This window comes from Lissotriton vulgaris, chromosome 6 (assembly GCF_964263255.1).
Source record: "Lissotriton vulgaris chromosome 6, aLisVul1.2, whole genome shotgun sequence".
NCBI classification, from domain to species: domain Eukaryota; kingdom Metazoa; phylum Chordata; class Amphibia; order Caudata; family Salamandridae; genus Lissotriton; species Lissotriton vulgaris.
The window spans coordinates 1,675,812,482-1,675,832,278 of NC_141694.1; the positions used below are offsets into that span (position 1 = coordinate 1,675,812,482).

Genomic DNA, 19,797 nt, shown 5'->3' on the forward strand with positions numbered 1-19,797 from the left:
GAAAAGATAAACTGCACAAAAAAGACAACTTTTACAATCTAAAGTGCACAAGGCCTTCTTGCCCTGATTAGGTGTTTTAGAATCCATCGGTATAAATAACTTCATATCAGATGTTTGTTAATGTTTGACAGAATATGCTGCATTCCCATAGAATAGTTCCCAGGCGGCAGGTTTTTTCTATAGGTTAATTAACAGCGGCCCCCAGTTTATCTAAGACACTTGTCAGATACCCTTTAAAAACCATCTGGGCTTCATTAGATCCTGACCTGCTACAATGTTCGGGTGTTTGCTTGCTGCTGTCCTCCTGACCTGCGGTGAGTGCTTTGTTTTTTCTCATCTTTTGATAGTAACCCTCATGGTCTCATTCACTAACTATTGGTGTGTCTAAGTGTGTGACTTGCACACGTAAATAGATTCAGAAAACCTTTCCAGGGTATGCCTGGGAGGCTGCACCTGGCACAGATTTCTATTCTTAACGTGGAAATGTGTGTGTATAGTTGTGAAGCCGCAGGTGGTAGGAACCCTGAGGCTGAAAATGATTTCAGGAACAAGACCCACCGCGCGTGCATGTACGCCTTTTAAAGGGCACTTATTTCACCATAAAGTAGTATTTCCACTAATAACATATTTGCTTCTTTTGCACAGATGTAAGAGCGGGTCAGACGTCCTTAATGCTTTATTCTTTAGATAGATTTCTAATGTGCCATCTTTCTTCACCTGGGATTGGACCTTCTTCGCTTCTTGAACTCCTACTCACAAAATTGTCACAGCTAACTACAACTTAGTTGTGTGATACTCCCTCACCCCCATCCCGCCACAGTCCCAGTTAGCTGTCAGATCCTTGTTTACAGAGTCAGCATCTGGGGACAGTCATGTATTCTGAAGAACTTAACAAGCATTGGCAAAGCCAATAGGTCTCACTTTTGCGAGAGTTAAAGCTATTGACTTTGTAAATGACATGTATTTTACCCATGTATCATGGACTGAAGTGGATGTATCTTTCTGGAATCATGGAATAGTGTGGTGTGGAGTGGATTTGTGCAGTGGAATTATGTGGCATGGTTTGAAGTAGAATTATGAGGCTATTAATTATGTGGTATTGAGTGCACTGGAATTATGTGGAGTGGGATTGTGTGTCATGGAGTGTAATTATGTAGACTGGTATTTTGTGTTCTGGAGCGGTATGTAAAGGAGTTTAATTATGTGGTGTGCTGTTAAATTGTGTGTCATGATGTGGAATTATGTGGTGTGGGTTAGATGTATGTGGTGTGATGTGTAATTGTGTTGTTGAGTTGAATTATGTTATTTGTTGTTGAATTATGTGGTGTGGAATCAAAGTCAAAGAACAACTTTATTCGATTGTTGTATAATACAATCATAAAAGCATTACAAAAACATAATTACAATAGACATCTCATAATTACAAATTTAATTCATCATTAGGCCCAAGCTTAAAATAAATTGATAATAACCATCAAACTAAATTGGGTAACAACAGAAGAATAAAATCGCAGCACATGGGGCGCATTTAAAATATGCCAAGAAAATGCTGTGTAAATCTGTTAATCAACAATAGATTTTGTGAAGCAAACCACTTTTTTTTAAAAAACATTGCTATTCTCCACATTACATGCATGTTATTCAAAATTTGTAGAGCAAAGAACGCTGGGCGACACTGTCTAATCCCCACGGATTTCAAGATAGGGAGAATCCACACTTTCCTTATGTGACAATAAAATCTACAGAAAAAACCCAACATGGATGGTAGATTGTTTGGAGGAAGTGTCACAGGGACATGGAATCATTGTTCGTGACCAGTCATTCATAGTGGGAAAACTTACAATTCTATGCAATATTCCCAGCCTGAATCTTGTCAATTGAAATCTGTCATAGCCTCCAAGTACAATTGCTAAATATGGTTGAATGCTAAAAACACTTAAAATAAGTTGATTTTCTTGTACAGTGGGTTTCAGAATCTCTGTAGTCAGCCGTGACAAATCCATCATCATTAGACCTTCCTTTTTTAGATCTTTCCTACGTACCTCTCGCATGGTAGTTGGTTCAGTAAAATACTCTGGGTGGCCTGCATTCTGCATAAAATCACGGACATATCTGACCCAAGAAATCCTTAAAACCTTTTCCATCTTCAAAATATCAGTTAAAATATCCCTATTTAATGTAGTCTCCTCCTTGGTCCATACCCGGTGCCACAAGTTTTATAAGATCTGACAAGTGTGATAGGCCCAGTTCTGCATGGCAAACAAATGACAAGGTACTTCTAGGTACTGATAAAATGTATCTCAAGAAATTGTTTTCCATGGTCTGAAGTGGTTGAGCATTAGCCAGACCCCACACCCCTGCTCCATACATTGCCATTGGGATACTTTGGCGTGATAAAGCCGCAAAAGCTCCCCAGGGAGTTTTCTCCCCAGTTTTTAAGAGAACTGGGCAAGCGCTGTAATGGTTCTTTGGAAGGCTAACTTTTTTGATAAGACGGCCTGGGTCAACAGGATATCCACGTGGAATAATATTCCTAGATACACAAATGTCTTAGTTAACTCTATTTTTTTGCCATCCATGAACATATCCCTCTGCCACATCTCATTACAAACGTCTTAGAGGTATTCACCAGGAGTCCTAACTTACTCATAAAATCTGTAAAACCATTAAAAACCTTTTGTAAACCTATTGGTGTCCGTGACATTAGCACTGCATCATCGACATAGAGAAGGGCAGGTATCGGTCGCCAATTTACCTGGGGGTAGTTGTTCTGTTCTGTAACCAATGCCACTTCAAGACCATTTATGTAAAGATTAAAAAGAAAGGGGGCCAAGACACAACCTTGCCTAACCCCCCTTCGAATTGGGATCAGGGTGGTACAACCGCCGCTGATGCCAAATCGTACTCTCGTCTTAGCTTTACAATAAAACGTCTCAGAAAATCAATGATATGTGGATCTACGCCTATCTTATCTAAGATCTCCAAGAATTTAGCGTGTCGAACTAAATCAAATGCAGCGTGAGGTCTCCAACGGCTAAAAATAATCTTCCTTCTTTTACTCGTGTGTTTTTTTCCCACCAGTAGGGCAAAATTTAAGCCCTGTTCAATGGTACCTACGCCTTCTCGGAATCCAAATTGATTGAAGATCTGAAAGAACATTATAATCCTGTGCCCAAACATTTAAACATGCTACAATTATACGACCCACTACTTTGGTCAGTGAATCCAACAGCAAAATTGGTCTATAGCAACCAGGGTCCTGAAGGTTACCCTTTTAAAAAATGGGGACAATAATTGACTCTACCCAGGTAGGCAAAAAAGATACAGAACAACTCGAATTAGCTACATGTGTAACCACTGGTCACCATAAATCTATATTTGATTTAAATAGATCTGCGGGAATATTGTTAGGTCCTGGGGCTTTTCCTCCTAATGTAACCAAAATGGCCCTTATCACCTCCTCCAGTGTAAATTGGAGGTTGGAGTTTTGGGTATTATTTGCTGACAAAATGTCTTCTAAATTATTATTGGACTTGCCTTCCCCATTAAAGACCTTGGTAAAGTGTTGGATCCACTGATCCTCTGTAATAGCAATCTCTAATGTCGGACCCCCTTCCTAACCGCTTTCTAAAAAGCGCTACTGTCACGGTTTAAAGCAGCCATATGAAGCGAGTCCCACGCTTCATTTCTCAGGATTATTTTCCTTTCCCTAATTGCTGATTTATACATCCCTCTAGCATGTCTTATACTATCCTGATGTTTAGGATTAGTGTGGAGGGCATTTTTAAAGTTTGAATAAGCTTTGGTACACTTCGAGTTGAACCATCCATATGAATTAACTATACTTGATTTCTGTACATGTAATACCTCCCTCACCGAGCTGGATATTAATGAAAAAGAATCCAGGATATTCATGGGAGTTGATGTCTCACTAAAGCAGACTTCAAGTGCATTTTTGCAGTTATCTACCACCTGTTTGATAACACATTGGGATCAACCATGGACTATTTCAACGTGTAACCATTCTGCTTATCAAGAATAATTGCATCTAAATTCTGGTCACCTTCATTACTATTAATTAGGCGATTCAACCACAAAGTGACTATCAGACATAGTGGGAAATGATCACTCATCAATGGGAAAGGAACGGATTCATAAAGCATATTTATTTGACATAAGTATAAAATCTATAGTAGAGCACACGCTCCTACCATTAAAAGTATAGCCCATAGAAGCAGGATTTGGGCACATGTCATTTACAAAGCCTAAATCTAAAAGACATAACATCTCATTAAATATCTCCCCCTGACTAGAATGACAAAAATGGGTACTGCTAAACCCTTCTTCAGCTTCAGGGCCACAGATATTATTTTCAGAATGCGAGCATAAAACACAATTAAAATCCCAGCCCAAAATAACAACTGTTTCTTTGGCAGATTTTCCCGATAAGGATTGTACATCACTACATAGCTTTTTATTAACATGATCAATGCTAAGTGCTGGAAATTTTATTGTAAAAGTTAATCAAAATCAAATATTGCTTACTGTGTAGTTCAATCTTGATTAGCCTGTTGATGTCCTCTATATAAAGATCAGCCTGAATGTTTAAACTATTGGATATGTAAGTACAAAGCCCACCTTCACGCCTTCTTTTGTGTCCTTCAATTGCCCTAGTATGTAAGGTTTTAAACCCATTGATGTGAATCGCATCTCTAGCCCATGTCTCCTAGAGACAAAGGAGATCTTGATTTAATAGGAACTTACACCAAATGCGCTCACTCAACTTTGAGCGCAAGCCAGCAACATTCCAGGACACCAAATTACAAGAGACTATCTTATTAGTGATGTTTGAACAGTTGCACGTTGTAGATGTCATTTCCGAGATATCGGCAGTATCCGATACTTGTACTGAAATTATGTTTGGAGTTTTCCCTCTGGAGTCTTCCTGGTTCGTGATAGAGAATCTCATACAGTCTTTCTGTGGTGTTGGCTCACTATTCAGCATTTCAGTGGTAGGATAAACTGGGATAACATTATCAGATAAGGACAACTTTGGGTCAAAAAGTCAATCAATATCTTCTAGGGAAGTAAGGATTTCATAACGATTGTTTATTGGTACCACATAGGAATTTCGCCTATTCTTTACGGGTAACCTTCCTCCCTGATCGTAAAGTAAAATAGTGTCGGGTTGGTAAAAGAACCCCAGGGGTAAGATGTTAATACCATTTGGATCAACCTGCCAGTTCCCTGCCCTTTCAAAAATAAGCTGGACCAGTCTGGGGACCCAAAGGTTAAAATCACGCAGTCCCCTTGTAGGAGCTTTATGGACCTGCCTATCCATGATACCCTATGAACCATTTTAAACTCTGAAAATACGATATTCTTTAGCCCAGTTCTAGAGCTCACTAAGTAGACTGCTTTGTTACGTAGTGTAGACCAGTGTTCAGGATCATTTAAAACTAGAGGTGGAACATTCGCTAAAACAACAGTATATGGCGTAGCTTCTGGAGGGAGATTTAAACTCAAATTATTAGGAAGATCATTAGCTACCCTCTGTTTTGCGCCCTGGACATGTGACTCTCCAGTGTTCCTTATCGCAGCCCCATCCCTAGGACTTAGCCTATGATTTGTTGAAGATGGATACTGAATGTGTGATGTGGAACGAGGTCTCCCTTCCAAATGTAGGGAGTTGGTATATGCTGAATCAGTTGTAGTGAAAGGGACAGGTTGAATATTAGGGCAAGGTTCATTAATTGTAAGACCGTCCCTTACGTTACTGAAAGTCCTCGTCTGCGGAGGCATTGACCCACTGGCTGCGCCCCCACAATTACATGTATCTCGATTCACTGACCGTACTTCAAAGCCAATTTGCTCTAACTTATTCATTCTGTCTTCTATTTGACACAATGTCTGCAGTAACGGCTCTAGTGGAGTAGATATCATTAATTCTAATCTTTTACATATATTATCCTCACTTGACCTTTGTGTGCTTATATTAGTATTGGTGGTAGTAACTGTGGGCAATGATATACTACTGAGTATGTTACCAGGGGCGTAGGAGACACTAAAATTCTGGGGGGGACAGGGACAACCTTGTGGATTTTCCATTGACCCTATACAAATCACCACCCGTTAAACAAATACATTCGCATTGTTTTGAAGTGAAATATTGAGAAAAGCAGGCATGTAGTCAGAGTTTGCATGTATGCTTTATTGTTGTTTACATTCACATAGTAATCAGACCAAATGTTAAAAAAAATGTATATGAATCTTGCATCTTCATGCACCAAGCAAAAAAGGATGCTGACTTCGGGTGAGGGCGTCATGGTTGCAAGTGCATTATGGCTTGAAAAGTACCTGCTGCATTCCTGGTCTCCAGAAATTTTCAGGCAACAATAAAAATGTGATGATAACTTCGGTGATTAACCCCTTGTATGCTCATGACGGAGCCGCTCCGTCATGAGCATCGGCTGAGCTGTGCTCATGACGGAGCGGTTCCGTCATGGCCCTGCCACCGCGCCTGCGCGGCTCTGATTTCGTGCCTGCACGGCGCGTTCTATTAAGCGGGCGGGGCCATGACGGAACCGCTCCGTCATGAGCACAGGGCAACCGCGGCTCGTGACGGAGCCGCTCCGTCACGAGCATGCGAACGCCGCTCGGGCCCCCCCCCCCCTAGCGCTGCGGCAGAATTGCTGCCGCAGCGAAGGGGTTAGAGATCTTTATTGAGAGAGATCAGAGGTCTGAGTACTGGAAGTTTTGACTCATGGTAAGGTAGCCACAATGGGGTAATATGCCCGCTACAAAGATCGTGTACCACGCAGATCACAAAATGCATATAATGTAAATAGGTCAGTGAGTTACTGCTTTTGTCTGAGAGATTCTTTTGCTATTTATAAGTTAAAATCCTAACACTGAACAGTGAGCTATTACCCTTCATCAAAGAGCTGCATGAAAGCTGCAAAGTATAGATTAAAACGTTATGATTTTTGCCCACTCTTTCATTATCCTAAAGTTTGAAAATGGGTTCATTAGGATGGAAATCAATTCTGATTATTAAAGAGAACCCCCAACCATGGTGTTATGTTTTAAATTCTGGGTTTGTGCTTCTCTAGTGTTGCAAAGTCATCTGTGCCCTTGGCACTCCCCAACTTTTTGCTGACTGGTACTGGTGGTACCTGACTCTGACTGACCCTGGCCTCTGACTAACCAGGCCCAGGGCCAGTGCTATGTTGAAAGAGACACTTACAAATACAGTAAAAACACATAAATACACTAGGGTACCTCCATGATTGACATGACCTATCCTATACGGCCCTAGTACATAATAGGGCATGGGGATTGAAACTACCTTTAAGTCCCTAGTATATATTAGGGCATAGTGGTTTAGAGGCCAGCAGCCCTTCCTGCTCTTGCATGTGTGCACTGCTGTAGCCTGAGGTCAGTTTAAAAGCAGACCCGTGTTGGAGGACTGCTTTTAAAATGCAAATTGTGCCCAATCTTGACTTTTGGGTTTAGGGCACTTACAAATTGATAAACTACAATGTTGGGGCATATTAGGTATCCCCAGGGGTTCCCCTAGGTGTCCTAGGGGTTAGAGATCAGGTATCTACAAGGAGGGCCCTTATAAAATGTGTGTTATATGCCCTGGGTTTAGTGAAAGTGCACATTTCACTGCCTACATTGTAGTATAGTGCTTCCCAAAATCGTCTTTTGTGCTAGGAGCACTGTGAAGTGAGAATCTGCAATATTTTGATATAATCAGAACCCCTAAAGTCTTTCCTATGTATTCTAGGGGTGGGGGTCCTGTAGGTATAAGGAGGACCCTTATACAGGCCCTGGTATTGGAGAAATTGGCCAGTTAAATTTTCCATTGCAGATCCCCAGCCCATAGGTTAACATTGCAAGAGGTTATTAATTAATAACTGGAGAAAGGAAAGCCATACAACTAGGGTTAAAGGACTCAGAAGAATGTTAATGATAAATGCAACAATGTGGTATTGTTGAATGTATTCAAAAATGTACCGACAAGAGGTTATAAGATTTTCTTGTCTGCAAGCCACAATTCAGCCCTCTAGTGCCCTGCCTTGATTTGTCAGAGGTAAATGGATTGGACTGGCTGTTTGAAGAGGTGATAAATGACCCCTGGAGTTAGGTGGCCTGTCTGAGAGTAGAGGTTGCTGGGCATAGGAGCGCCAGAGCCAGGGGGAGTGGTAGTAAACAATGCTCTTCAAGAGAAGGAGACAAGCTGGAAAAATCACTTTCATTTACACCTCTCCCACAGCCGGATGGGGGTGATTAAGGAGGAATTCCCAGATGTAAGGGGAGTGGACCTAGGTATATGAAGCCATCCTGTAGGCTGGTTGAGTTAGTTCTGCTCCCTCTGCTGGAAAATCAGCCATGATGAATTTTGGAGAAATGATGCTCTCTTTGGGAAAATAATTCCCCACTTTAGAGGATGTGGTCATACCCTGGAGCATTGCCCTGCACCTCATTGGACAGGAGTGTCCTCCTTCTTGACCCAGAGAACTTGGAATAAGTATCTGAAAGGGACAAAGCCTCTCAGATGATGCTGCTTCAAACTTAGGAGAAGAAGGGACCCTGCTGAGGAGTTTGATTTGAACCAACCTGGCTCTGGACTGAAGATTGCGCCTGTTGCACAATCTGGAATTACAGTCCTATGGACTACCTTGCTTCAAAAGGACTAAAGAGTAGACTCCCTGCAAGCTGAAGGTTAACAGAGCTAACCTGGCCCACCAAGAATCCCCAGCCTGGAGAACTACCAGTGAATTTGAAAGGGGTTTGTCCAAGTGGATTGTGGAAACTGAAGTCCATTTCAAGGACCATCTTGGAGATTCCAGACCCGTGGAGTAAGTTTGGGGCACTTTGAGACCCTTTGGAAAACTTCAGGAAGAAGTTCCAGAGGTTTGGAGAAGTTTGGAGCAACTTTGGTAAAAAGCTCTATAAGTGGACCGGCTCACTCTGACCAGCCAAGCCGACGACCATCAACCATGAGTTGACCTGCCGCCCAGGTTCTTCCGGCTGAAAAGCTCCAGGGGTCAGATTTCCAGAGTTTGATCGGGCGTAGGTAGAAACCCAAGCTGGCGAACCCTCACCGAATCTGGCCTAGTGAAAAGCATTGAGGGACCCTGCAAGAAAAATCTCTGCAAACATTTCTAATTCTGAACTTAGAAAAGGTGACCGGGCCAACCAGGAGAGCCAAGCCACCCACCATCAACTGTGTGCCAGCCTGCATCCCTAGCTCGTACCGCTGGAAAGCTCCGCAGGTTGGACTTCCATAAGTTTGACTGGGAGTTCGTTGCAAGGCAAGCTGGCGAACCCTCGCCGAATCAGGGGTGGCTGAGAACTTCGACGGACCCCGTGAAGAAAAGCTCCAGAAAAGTTTTTAAGTCAGAAGGTAAAAACTTTGACCGAGACCTACTGCAAGGAGTAGCCCCTGCAGGGCTTCATCGTGGTCGGCATGAAACTTTGACTTTGAGCAGGTCCAGCATGACCAGATGTACCAAAAGGGGATATACGTTTCTATGTGCTATATCGTGCAAAAAATGTTAAAAGTCATATTCCCGTTTCCCTGCATTGGATTTTTTTCATTTTAAAGAAAAAATATTTTTTAATTTTATAAATTGGTGTTGGATTTTTATTGTGTTGTGTCTTAATTATTTACTGAATTGGCCATATTTCCAAAATTGTAAAATACCCCTCACACACTGAAACCTGATTCAGTGTCATGCTTCATCATTGGGGTCTTCCCGCCCCTCTACGGGATGGGGCGACCAACGTAGACGCGCAAGCACTATAAAAATTCTCTGGCTAGTGGAAAAAATATATACTTTATTGCCTTCCCTAGTTGAGAATAGTAAAAATGGAGAGGTGTAGATGGTGTACTATGATGAGTCACCTTCTACAAGGTCGACATGTTTCGGAAGCAATCCCCTTGGCTTTCTTCCTCACGACCAAAAAAACGATCCTTGTTTCACCTCACTGGGTGATAGAGTAATGAATGCACATATGCCTGCTGGTCACAAGTACTGTCCTCTATTCCCTATTTGGGCAGTTTTGAAAGATATACCCGTAGTATATCTTGCAACAAATCTGAAATGAAAAAATATTGTGGATAAACAATGGCATTCATTATTTATCACATCATATATCCACATCACCATCATGTGGAAAGTATTATGCTCTTTTGACACTGTGATATATTTCTCTTCTGCAACCCTGTTGTGGGTATTACTACCACTTGGTAAATATCCTCTACTCATATGCCAGCTAAAGAAACACTCCTCGTTGTTATGGTGCCCAGTTTCACATTTATTCAGAACTCATTCATACATATGCCGTTTTTTGCAAATTACATCTTTCGTTCCAACACATTCATACATATTAAATGGAAGTTATATACAATCGTTATGTACTGTTTGTGGTATTCTACAGATTTTTCAAAACAACTATGCACTCGCTCATTTCGAAATATGTTCTTATGACGGGCCTTTGAAGTTTGGTGGATTCTCAACAGACGTCTGTGCACTTGCTCTTTTTTAAAATGTGCTCACATGGTGTGCCATTATAAGTAATATTGGTATGCAGGTCCCAAAATAAACATGCCATCTAAAGTTGCTATAAATACATACAGCTGTATGTTATCGTTACAGCTCCATGAGCTGTCACGAGAGGTGTAAGGGCGCCTTTAATTAGACACTGTGTGTATTTTGAAACACAGAGGGGAAAAAAGGGGGGGGTTTACACAGAAGTCGTTATAGTATACGAATGAAATCAAGAACGCAGTATCTTTAGCTCTTTTAAAGACATGTTGTTGTCTTACTTATATGCTAGAAGGAGTGTGGTCAGCAAGGAATTACCTTCTCGTGGCTCGCCAGAACCTGGTTTGGGGTGCGAGCCCGAGTTTTAACGTGTGTGCCATGTATGGAGGCACGCTCAGAAAATGAAATCAGCTGTGGAAAGAAATACTAGACATGGCAAGTTCAAAGATGGCCACTGGTAAATGGATTCGGAAAGAGTTTCATTTTAATCCACTTCCTGTTTCAAAGTTTTCGGTTTCATCGGTTGAAAAAGTGCATAATTTCTTATTAGCTTATTGTGAAGGCTGAGAAAAAAGGGGGACTATGTTTTATAAATATAAAACATGTTTTTGAAGGACCGGGAAAAAAAGAATACATTGAGTGGAATGTGCAATCGAATTCTTGCTGCAAAAGACAAGTTGTTGCTTTAGAGATGTTTGTTCTGAATCGAATGGAGCTAATGGGCTGAAATTTTTTTATTTCCTGTCACAGAATGAAGATTGAAAAAAATTGAAGAATGAAGTAATGAAAAGAAAATGTTTATTTGATAATGGAGTGTGCATACACTCAGGTTCAAAAATATCGGGTCTATAGAACAAAGAGAGGCTGGACCTGAAAGGCAAATGAGACTCATAGCTTTAAAACATTAATTAAGAAAGTATGATTTGAAAAAATTGGGAATGTACACTTCAAAAAAACGTTTTTTGTTTCTTGCAACAGATTTGGGTGGTCTTTAGGAATTTTCAGGTGGCCAGTGGGAATTTGTAGGCCTCAAGACAACAGTTAAACAAGAATCTCAATGACTTTGAAGTCACATTGAAACAAAGCAAGTACAACAAACTAAAAAAAGATGTCACCCGTTTCAGCCATGAGAGGATCTATCCCTACACAAGAGTTGATTACAAACCTCAGGAAGGAGAACCGTCACGAGATGACAACTGACGATGATTCATCCGATTCAGGATCCAGTGGATCTGATTCAAGCAAAGGGAAATACCAACCGTATTGAGGTGGGAGGAGCAACAACAGACGTCCTTGGTTCCATGGCCAAAGAGGCTGGGGCCACTATCAAGGTCCACCTTCATACCCCATGCACCCCCTAGGACCTCCGAAATACCCACATCAACAAGGGGCCTACCCTCAATGGAATTACCCTCCATAGGACTACCCCTTCTATGAACAGCCACATTTTTTAGGACTACGCCAAGGGAGGAACAGAGGGAGCAATCGGAGAGAGAACAACGTTCACTGGGCTCCACAAAATGAAGAACAAATCCAGATGGCAATAAGGAGCATGACAGGGGCCTCAACCAGCAAGAAATTAATCTGGTAGTCAACCATGCAAACCACATTCTAACACCGGCACAGACTAAAGTCCTAGAAAAGGGACTAGGTTTTGTACCAACGGCAACATTGGATAAATTCCAACTATGCAAAGAGATGAAAGAATTTATGAGGAGACTAAAGTTACAGTTTTTTTCAAAGACAAAGAGAAAAATGACAAGCAAGATGGAGACACCAGTTTGAGACCAAAATCTACTTTCACCCCACCTGAGGCCAATCTACCAGTAGAACTGATCCCCTTTGGAAAAGCTATCATGAAAGATCTAGAAGAAATGGACCCAGCAACCAAAAAGGTCTTTCACAACATTACCAGAGAAGAAAATGAGGCACTGAGAGAACTAGCCAACAACCCTAAATTGGTAATAAAACCAGCAGATAAAGGAGGGGCAATTGTAATACAATCAGCCGAGAAATATGACCAAGAGTACCAATGCCTCCTCCATGACGAAAGGAATTATGAGGTCCTCAACCAAGATCCCACAGAGCAAATATGAGTATAGATAGCAAGTATGGTGGAAGAGGCACGATCACATGGGTGGATATCTAAAAAAGAAGGGGATTTTCTAACCACAACTTCACCAAGAACACCTTACCTACACACAATACCTAAAATCCACAAAAACCTGGATTCACCATCTGGTCGTCCAATAGTGTCTGGCATTGGATCCATATTGGAACCGATCTCTAAATTTGCAGACGCCTTCTTAAGACCGCTAGTACAACAAACGTCCACATACCTTAAGGACACCAAAGACGTCCTGCAGTTGTTAGACGGGCAATTATTCAATCCAGAAAAAGAACTATTGATAAGTTGTGATGTGGAAAGTTTATACAAAGTCTTCTCTACACAGAGACTTTAAATATCATAGAAGACGTCTTGTTCGACACCGATTGGGATTACCAGACACCAAGAAACATGATAATGGAGTGCTGCCAATTTCCCTCAAAAAGAATTAATTTTAATACCGAAACACACTTTATCTACAAAAGCATGGGACCAGCATGGGGAACACTTTTGCTCCCAGCATAGCTGGTCTCTATGCTCACCAACTGGAAAAACAAAAAATCCTCAATCCTATCAATCCATTCTGCAAATATATATATATATATATATATATATATATATATATATATATATTCTAACAATTTATCCCCGTCAGGGGAACAACGAGTCGCCACACGAACTTGCCTTGCAGATTTTTATTTCGAGCAGAAGCGGCATTTATATATATATATACAATATATAGATGACATATTAATCATCTGGAATGGGGATGAGATCACTGCCAGACGTTTCCTAACATGGCTGAATTGCCAAGACCAATTTTTGAAGTTCACAAGCACCATCTCGAATGAGAAATTAGTCTTCCTTGATCTAAATATCCATGCTAAAGAGGGAAAACTAACAACGGCAACCCATTTCAAAGAAACCTCAAAAAATTGCCTACTATTGTACAACAGCTTCCACCCTCGTCATCTTCGCAACAACCTTCCTTATGGACAATTCCTACACCTTCGTAGGAACTGCACTGAAATTGAAGATTTAAAAAAAACAATCAAGTGATCTAAAAAAGAAACTAGAGAAACGCCAATATCCCAAAAAGGTGATTGATAATGCATACAAAAGGGCGCGCAACAACTGCAGAGATAGCATTTTGGAACCAAAAATCGATAAGTAAGAGGAGAACCGCCCAGTATGCATAACAACCTTCAACACAAACTCTAATGGGATCACGAAAATTGTAAACAAACAATAGAGAATTCTCAACAATGGAGGCATCAGTTTACCAAAACCTATCTTCTCACATAGAAGAGGTAAGAGCATCCGGGATCTGGTGGTACACACCAGACCAAAAGAAAGAAGAGACGAACAGATCATGCAAACTACTCTAATGCCACCAATCTCTGGGCATCACCCCTGTGGAATGTGCAATGTGTGTAAACTGACAAAAAAAGTAAATAAATACTCTTCCAAGATGGCACTAGTAACTTTTAGAGTACCTAGGAATGACCACATACCCCGTCAAGATAAGGATAGGGGAACATAAAAGCAACATAAAATGCAAAAAGAGTGCCACTAAAATGGCAGCCCATTTTTTGGAAAAAGGTCACAAGTGGGAGGATTTCTCATGGACAATAATCGAACAAATCCAAAACGAAAGATATTTGTTCAAAAAAGAACAACGGTGGGTGTTCCATCTGAGAACTCACGAAAAAGGCCTAAATGATGAGATTCCATGGAATCAGCTCTGATGCAGACGATTCTGAAACAGATACCAAGAAGATTTTAAATTGCAATCCAATAGAAGAAGTTGTCTTGAGGCCTACAAATTCCCTCTGGCCACCTGAAAATTCCTAATGACCACCCAAATCTGTTGCAAGAAACACAAAACTTTTTAAAAGTGTACATTCCCAATTTTTTCAAATCATACTTTCTTAATTAATACATAGTATTTCAAATCACATCCATAACAAAACATTTTTTAAACTATGAGTCTCATTTGCCTTTCGGGACCAGCCTCTCTTTGTTCTATAGACCCAATATTTTTTAACCCGGTGTATGCACACTTCTTTCTCAAATAAAACATTTTTTTTCATTACTTCATTTTTCCATTTTTTTCAATCTTCATTCCGTGACAGGAAATAAGAAAAAATCAGCCCATTAGCTCAATTGGATTCAGAACAAATATCTCTAAAGCAACAAGCTGTCTTTTGCTTCAAGAATTTGATTGCAAATTTCACTCAATTTATTCCTTTTTTTTCCGGTCCTTCAAAAACATGTTTTATATTTATAAAGCATAGTCCCCCTTTTTTCTCAGCCTTCACAACAAGCTAATAAGAAATGATGCACTTTTTCAACCGATAAATCCGAAAACCTCAAAACAGGAAGTGGATTAAAATGAGCCTCTTTCCAAATCCATTTACCAGCAGCCATCTTTGACCTTACCCGGTCTAGTATTTCTTTACCCAGCTGATTTCATTTTATTTTATTTTTATTTATTTATTTTAGTTTTATTTTAAACGTTTCATATAGCGCTGGCTAGACCCGGAAGTATTAGAGCGCTTTACATGAGGTTCCACAAAAATTACAAGATTACATCAGTTCCATTTTACATCAGTTGCTAGACAAACATTACAAGAGCATAGAAGACGAGATAAGTGAAGTGTAGAGGGGAAGGGGGTAAGGGTAAAGGGGTAGGAGGGAGAAACAGCAGAGAGACGAAGGAAGGTCTGCCCAAAGTCCGGCTGGGTAGGTGACGGTTGAGGGGGAAGTCCCAAAAACCCATCTCCTCTATAGCTATCAGGTAGCTCCACCGGGCATTGGCCGAATAGCTAGGTCTCAACGGGAAAACATTTAAAGAGCATAGAGGGCAAAATAATTGGAGCGTAGAGGGGTAATGGGGTAGGGTAAAGGAGTAGGAGGGAGCATATGACAAAGAGAGGCAGGAAAAAAATCTGTCCAACGTCCAGCTGGGTATGTGACGGCCGAGGGGGAAGGTCCACAGCCCATCTCCTCTTTGGCTACCAGGTAGCTCCAATGGGCGTCGGCCAGAAATCTAGGTCTCCACGGTCGGGGGTAAGTCCATAGATTCAATGTCCGGATAAGGGAAAGGTCAATGTCAAGTTAAATATCCCATAGTAGGAGCACAATGTGTAATCTGAAGTCCGGACAAGTGCAGGTGTCTGGAAGGTTTGTGAAAGCACATGCGATTATTGAGGTATGCTGGTTCAGTTTATGTAGTAGGGTGTATGTGGCAGTTTTTCGGGTGCTGTTCTGGAGCCATTTGAAAATCTTTTGCACCATGATTGCTATTACGTTTTGCGGACAGTTCCAAACAGTTTACATTCCAAAAGAACCCACAGTAAATCTGGAACTCCAAAAAGCCATTTGAGTGTCCAACTAGCCTGTCAGAATTGTACTTTAGTATCTCCACGATGTCTTACGAGAGCACATCTTTGGTAGGTACAGATGGGCACCACCACCTGATGTGTCTCCACCATTTACTGCTTCTTTTTCTCATCTGCTTATGTTGCTCTAATGGTCTGCATCTCTATGATGGTATTTTGCCATCAAACAGCCTTCTTGGACTTGACGACAGAAGGTCAAATTCACCCACCTCTCTTCTCTTACAATAAATCACTGTTGTTGCTGTTTGAGGATCCACTCCCTCGCGCACCACGCCGGTCAGAGGTGGTGGTGTAGGAATGGGCCACACGGCACACACGTTAAAACGTGGGCTCGGACAAACCCCAATCCAGGTTCCGGCACGCCACAAGAAGGTAATTCCTTGGTGACCGCGCTCCTTCCAGCATTTAAGTAAGACAACAGCATGTCTTTAAAAGAGCCAAAGAGACTGAATTTTTGATTTAATTTGTATACTATAACGACTCCTGTGTAACCCCCCCCCCCTTTTCCCCTCTGTGTTTCAAAATACCCACAGCGTCTAATTGAAGGCGCCCTTACACTAAGCATGGGCGAATTTTGCGAATCTCGCGTTCGCGAATTTTGCGGATTTGCGAACTCGCAATCCGCAAAATCCGCGAATTCTCGCGAATTTGCGGATTTTTTTTTTGTGTGTTTGCGCGGGTTTCTGCCAGTTCGCGAGGGTTTTGTACAATGTCGCAAATTGCGAACTTACCTGTCGGGTCGCAAGTTTCACGAACTTGTTGTTTCTACGTGTCCAGCCTGTTTGGGACACTCTTCTTCATCACTGCCACTCTCTGTCACCACTGCCACTCTCTGACTACTCATGCCACCCTCTGGCCCACCCATGCCACCCTCTGTTTCATCACAGCACCCTCTGGTTGTCCAGTCAGTGTACATTATTGTGGCAACGCAAGCACACCTTCCCTGCCTAACGTGACCTGAATTAATTTGGGGCTGATTAATGTGTCACAGAATATTTTTTTAGCTGGCACCTGCTTCCTTAGTGCTTCCTGATTAGTGAACTTTTGCACTTGCTAAGTGCTTTCATTGTTGCAAAATTAGTTACAACACCTGCCCTGCCCCAACTGACAATAATGAATTAGGGGCTGATTAATGGATTTGAACTGCCAGCCTGGCTCCTGCTTGTCTCCCTTAGCTGTAATTCAGGACCTTTGTGGCATATGTGTAACTATTCTGAGGTTCAGAGCAGGGTCACATAATAGTTGCAACTGGCAACTGAACTCTGGAGGGGCCCCTCAGCAAGCACTACAGGAAATGGCTACTAATGATGAGCCTGAACTTTTGAACCTGGTAAGTAGTTACTTTCAGTTTGCTAAAATCGTATTTCTGCAATTTTGCACTTATTCGCGGGGCGCGAACTCACGCGAACTCACGCGAACAGTGCGAGCAGTGTGAGCAAAATCCGCTGCTCGCGGATTTGCGGATTTTGCGGGAGATTCGCGAATCTCGCGGATTGCGAATTTCCCGAAAATCCGCAAAATCCGCGAGCGAAACGGATTTTCCGCCCATGCTTACCTTACACCTACGGTAAAAATATCATACATATGTATGTATTTATAGCAACCTTAGATGGCATGTTTATTTTAGGAGCATCCATACCAACATTATTTATAACGGCACACCATGTGAGCACATTTTAAAAAAGAGTGAGTGCACAGACATCTATTGAGAATCCACCATACTTCAAAGGCACGTCATTAGAACACATTTCGAAATGAGCAAGTGCATAGTTGTTTTGAAAATCTGTTGAATACCACAAACAGTACATAACAATTGTATATAACTTCCTTTTAATATGTATGAATGTGTTGGATGAAAGATGTAATTTGCAAAAACTGACATATGTATGAATGAGTTCTGAATAAATGTGAAACTGGGCACCATAACAACGAGGAATGTTTCTTTAGCTGGCATATGAGTAGAGGATATTTACCAAGTGGTACTAATACCCACAACAGGGTATATCTTAGGGATAAAAGAGCATTATACTTTCCACATGATGTTTATGTGAATATATGATGTGATAAATAATGAATGTCATTGTTTATACACAATGTTTTTTTATTTCAGATTTTGTTGCAAGATATACTATGGGTATATCTTTCAAACTGCCCTAATAGGGAATAGAGGACATCACTTGTGACCAGCAGGCATATGTACATTCATTACTCTATCACCCAGTGAGGTGAAACAGGGATTGTTTTTTGCTCCTGAGGAAGAAAGCCAAGGGGATGGCTTCTGAAACATGTCGACCTTGTAGAAGGTGACTCATCATAGTACACCATCTACACCTCCCCATTTTTACTATTCTCAGTTAGGGACGGAAATAAAGTAGATATTTTTTCCACTAGCCAGAGAATTTTTAACCATTGTACACTTTTTTTCACGATCCCAAGCATTACACATATTCACTAATCACTTAATAAAGTGCTACCGCATCTACGTAGGCCATAGCACGCCCCCTCCCATAGAGGGGCGGGAAGACCCCAATGATGAGGCATGACACTGAATCAGGTTTCAGTGTGTGAGGGGTATTTTGGAAATATTGCCCTTCCTAAAATCAATAGAAGGTGCTTAGATCATCTTTTTTAGGACACCATCCTTTACGTAGCCCTATTAATATAATTAACACCTCAAGTAAGAATAACACATACATATGCGCATATATATCCATGTAATAAATGGTAGAATCCTTGTGTTGTATAACAATAGTATGAGGGAGAAGATTCTACCTTTTCCTTTTCACTCCCCCCTCTTTGATTTTTTGATTAGTCCAAAACTCTATCTAAGTTTAATGCAATTTTGGATTTTTCCTTAAAATGATCATTCCTTTCAAATGTTACCACAAATTTTCTATTAATTTTTATTTACTTTTATTGTCTTTCCTTTAAATTGATTTTTCACGATTTTGTTTTCTCCAATGTGGTTTCTCCATTTTCGTTTTTTTCATTAATCACATACATCAAGCTAAAACACCTTTGAAACTGTTGTTTCCTAAGCTCATAAGCATGGGGGCACAACCTCTGCACTGTATAAATGCCTCTTCAACCTCCGTCCTAGGGAGAAAATACATTAAAAGGTCTGGTATGGCTGGCAATACACTCCACACAGACACTACCGCTTGTACCATGCCGTGTCTCCCCGATGATGGAGGGCATGTAGGGCTCTAGACGAGGGGCTTCATATTTGGTGGGTTTTTACAGTGATCCAGTCATTTTAGAGGGCAGTCTCCAAGTTCCTACATCAGGTACTGACACATCTGATCCCCTTCATACCTGAGATGATGCTCACAGGCCTCAAGCCAACAAACCTGAAAGCAATGACAAGACATGAGTGGTACTTGTCTCTCCAATGCCTGGGACCTGTAAAATGAAAATAGCCTACAACTGGAAGAAGGTGGAAAGTCTGGCACCCACTCAATGGTACCATAGATTGTGGACAATATTAGCCATGGAACGTATCACAAGTAACATGAATGGCACCCACCTACTGTTTGACAGCAAATGGAAACTGGTCTATGCAAACTTAGTGTGTGGACCTGCTAATGGTGCTCTTCCACCACCCTGGAGGGCTTTGGGTCCCTTTCACAAAGGCTATCCCTGGTACTCATGCCTCTGAACGACACCTGCATGTTCTTGAGGGCGTAAGCCGAGACAGATGGCACTAGGGATCCGTAGTATAAGCATT

At 41.3% G+C, this 19,797-nt stretch overlaps 1 protein-coding gene across 1 annotated transcript in view; it reads left to right on the forward strand.

Moving 5' to 3' along the window:
* The first annotated feature begins 235 nt into the window (after positions 1-235).
* Positions 236-19,797, forward strand: part of LOC147709300 (chymotrypsin-C-like) — a 48,145-nt gene continuing 28,583 nt past the window's right edge. The window contains exon 1 of the mRNA XM_086927855.1: positions 236-314. Coding sequence (XP_086783981.1) covers positions 275-314 — 40 coding nt within the window. The 5' untranslated portion in view covers positions 236-274. The remainder of the gene's footprint in view (positions 315-19,797) is intronic.